This window comes from Physcomitrium patens, chromosome 14, assembly GCF_059467195.1.
Source record: "Physcomitrium patens ecotype Gransden chromosome 14, ASM5946719v1, whole genome shotgun sequence".
NCBI lineage: Eukaryota > Viridiplantae > Streptophyta > Bryopsida > Funariales > Funariaceae > Physcomitrium > Physcomitrium patens.
The window spans coordinates 9,387,150-9,391,399 of NC_143423.1; the positions used below are offsets into that span (position 1 = coordinate 9,387,150).

Consider the following 4,250-nt stretch of genomic DNA (forward strand, 5'->3'; position numbering starts at 1 on the left):
ACAAAATCTCTAAAATATTTCATGACCAATATTAATATTTTAACAAATAAAATGTAGCAAAATTCTCAATCATATCAAAAGTATTATGACGCTATATAATAAGAACATGGCTTTTGAAGATATAAAAACAATATGATAAAATGATTTTTGAATGAGGTACAAAATGATGAAAGTGAATGAAAAATAAAATAAAAAATAGAATCATATGATATTGATTTATATATTTTATTTTATGAATAAATCTATTGGAAACATTATTCTTAATCTTCCTATGAAACATACTATCTGGAGCTTGGTTATAGCTAGATTAAAGAACTCACTTGAAAAAATGAATTCGGCTAAAAATAATATGCGAGATTATATCACAAGCTCCAAGGTGCACATACCTAATCAACAGATAGAACTACAAATTAAAGCTTCCACAATCTGAAGTATGCCTTGTTAATGGACAAAAGGGATCACCCCTTTTATTTTAAGAAAGAAAACTAGGTCTCATTATTTGATGTCAGAGAAGTTACCGACACCAAGTAAGAAGACTGTACACTGCTTGAACTCCGTATCTATACAAGCATTTTCAAACAAGCTTTCTTAATACGTCTTTACATGTGATGCAAATTTACTATACTTCATAGGCTTCCGAACGAACTATTCAGTTTCACTTCAAAAAAACGTTCACGGTAAACTTAGATATTTTACATGATCGGGGTCAAGCGTTTGTTCGATATTCAACAAAGCATCTTCAGACATACCCAATATTTCAACAAGACCTAGGTTCTCTGCAAGTTCAACATGATACCCATGAAGAAGCAAGGCCCAGAGAGGTTTATGTGACAAATGGTTCCCTACCATTACAAGCAGTACATACATTGTTGGAGAAAAGTGACTAATAATATGCAAACTTTCCCTCGATCTACAACTTAGCTCTTTACAAACCAGCATAAAGAAACCCTTCAACACATTCACATGCGTCCCATGTCTGGCAACTACGAATCTCACATAATGGAAACGCAGAACGAGAGTAATTAAGAAGAACATGGTTAGCGCACATTTCAGGATACAGCAGTGCGAATGTGTACGTCCACTATGTTGTTTTGTCCATAAGTTGAATAGGGTGCAAAATGTTTTGCTTGTTGGTCTCAACTACGCAGCCATTCATAACCATCTCCTCCAACATAAAATGCGCCTTCTCCAAATGGAACATTATGTCCAACTCACACTGACATCCCAAAAAACAGTAGTGAATATTCACCATTTTGGTACAAAAAGCTGTAACAGGAGAAAAAATACAGATAACCGCAGCCACAGTGAACTAGAATCATAATGGTGGGCAAGAATTGCACAAAGGAGTTATAACATGGATGACGCTGAATTGAACCATACACAGATGAAACAACAATCACAGTTTTCTACCTATCAATCCATTTAAGCATTGGAATCACTTCTGTGAAGCCATAAGTACATACCACATTTCCGAAATAACGATCCATTGTTTCCACCACGCAGTGAATAAACTCCAAGATCGCTAACTCATTCTGCTCATGCGACTCAGAGAATAGAATGTAGTAATCAGCACGTGGGGAAGCTCTCAATTTTGAAACTAAAACACTGGAGTTTTAACACAGATTGTACCTTAACAAAAGGATTTACAATGTGCTTGTAATTTACTGGTTAAGATGTGTTCTCAGAGAAATGGAGGAAACACTCTAAGAGGGAAAAAACAGCTCAGGAAGGAGGAAGGAATTATTTGATCACCATGCATGCCTGAATAAATAAGCAGAGAAATATACAATGCAAAATATGAAGCCATAACAAAACACCACGTTATGATGTAGCTGATAGTACCTCTTCACCGTCAACACCGACCAAAAAGAAGAGCGATGCATATCGGCGATAGATCACTTTGTAGTTGCGATGCTCCACGAACGAACACTACACTCAAAAAGAAATTGTAGAAGTAAGCTCGCAGATACACATAAACTCTAGAATCCAGTTAACTCTACTTGACCGCAAAGTCATGTTCTTTTCGGAAACTGAAAGTGATGAAACATATAGATGTACAATAATGCACAATTAATGCCCTCTGTACAATGCCATAATGTTATGGGTGTTAACAAAAGAATCACACCCGTCTAGATAGGACTCTGAAAATGAGATGTTTCAAGTGTTAGTACGCCCTTCCACATCAACACTCTCATCTCCAGTACTTTACCTCCAAAAGCGTTGAAGTGAGATCATGTAAAAACTCGATAGCTAAGCGTTATTTGATTAGGAATTATTGTATGTTCGTATTTGCCCTGAAACCGTTCCATTTTCTTTCCTTCTAAGTGACAAAGGTACATACACTAAACTAAAGAGGAATTTGCAGGCACCACTAATTCCGACTCCCAACATTTTCGACAAAGAAGTCTAAGCAACATGATCGATGCATCAATCGTATAATGCTTGACTCTTGTGCCACTTGATTGCTAGATTTGGATAAAAACCGCTTATGAAACTGGAATAAAGCGCAATCATCAAGAAATTACTCAAAGATTGACATTGAGAAGAAGTTTCTCCGAGATTTCAAAACTGAACACTAACACAACCCAAGGTATTACGAATTATTCTAAATTAAACTTAAGCATGCTTAACCATGTCCTGATCTGTTTATTGCAAACACCCTAACGTAGACCAAAAACTGAATTAATGGGACCAATACTGCTGACAAAGATCAGCTAACTAGAAGATTTAGTCGAGAGCACCAAGTTTAACACGAATAACAATACCGCGAGCGTAAAGTATCACGGCATTTTTGAGGTATATGTAGCAATTTCCTACCAAGACACACCTCAAAACTAGAACAAACAAGCAAGCCAATCAAAACTTAACCTCCAAGAATAAAGAACAGTGGTCTACTAACTTGATTGTCTGGACGGGCGAGGCATTTTCGGACAATCTCCCCCTCCAAAGCTCGCCGCTCCTCGATGGTAAGATACTCATAGTACTGCGCCAGCCGTGTCTGACCTTGCTTATTTACCAACAACACAAACCTGATCGTCATCCCGCTCAATCAGAATCCTCCTAATTCGATCGAAATCCCTCCTCACTGCCAAAATAGAGACCACCAGATCAATTGAAATTCGTCGAGGCCCCTCGAATGAATAGTGCCCACTTCTCCAAATTTCTATACAGACACGATGCTAATGCATTCTACTGATCCACTAGCTTGACGCCGGATTGCTCTCCGATGCACACGTTCTTGTAAATAGAGATCGATAAGAGAGTGCGCGAGTGCGAGGTCAAATCAACGGCGCCGAGCTTGGAAACCTCGTAATATAATTCAACTCGCACCCCCGAACCAAACATACAGAGCTAGGGTTTCACCTCGAGAGCAGTTCCGATGTAGAACCTGTCAGCTCCTCGAACCCCGATTCTGCTTTGGAACAGTCGGCTAGCCCCCACCCCTTCAGGAATCAGGGCAACCGTATTATTGCAAGGAGAGCATCTTTGATGAGCATTTTCTTAATTTTCTCTTTTTTTATTTTTTTATTTTTTTATTTTTCATTTTTTTTTATGGTAGAAGTTCTTCTCTTTAATCTCCAAAAAAATTCAATTTTTTTGTTACTTTCAAAAAATAATTAGCTTCATTTATATGTTGATCTTTTGACATACTACCAAAATTAGATTCTATTTATATTTCTATTTATATTAGATCATATTTTAATATAATAAAATTTAATAGTATCCAAATCTTGTAATTTGAATTTAAATATGTTACAAAATCACAGGGACAGGTGTTTTATTTAGTATTTTTTTCATGAAATGGTGAGAATTTATTTAAAAACTAACTCAAATGAAAATTTTAGAATTAAAACACAATTTATTTTTTCATAAATGATATGAAACTTAGTTTACCAACCAAGAGTCATTTATCGATAAAATTGCATATATGATAAAAATGAAAATACAAAATAAAAAATAAAACCCAAAATGCTCAAAAACACAATATTGAATGACTTATCAATATAATATTCAAACTGTATCTAATTATAAACTTGTAGTAGGTACCAAATCGATGTTCATATTCAAAAGAAATTCATACCAAGTTAAGTATATGAGTATGTAATCTTTTAAATCTTTGCAAAACCTAGTAAAAATTTATCTTTCTTTTACAATCATAATTTAGATATGTTCTGAGTTCTGAATTCAAGTACTTAATTCATGCATATATATATATATATATATATGTATTTCTTTTTTTGTGGTAACAT

General features: G+C 35.2%; 1 protein-coding gene across 1 annotated transcript; it reads right to left on the reverse strand.

Annotated features, from left to right (window-relative positions):
• Positions 1-822: 822 nt before the first annotated feature.
• LOC112291016 (AP-4 complex subunit sigma) lies at positions 823-3,303 on the reverse strand. Its single transcript, XM_024537939.3, has 4 exons — positions 2,900-3,303; positions 1,843-1,929; positions 1,464-1,532; positions 823-1,216 (listed from the first exon to the last, which is right to left on the reverse strand). The coding sequence occupies exons 1-4, from the start codon at positions 3,038-3,040 to the stop codon at positions 1,082-1,084; spliced, it is 432 nt and encodes a 143-aa protein (XP_024393707.1). The 5' UTR covers positions 3,041-3,303; the 3' UTR covers positions 823-1,081.
• Between the last annotated feature and the right edge of the window lie 947 nt (positions 3,304-4,250).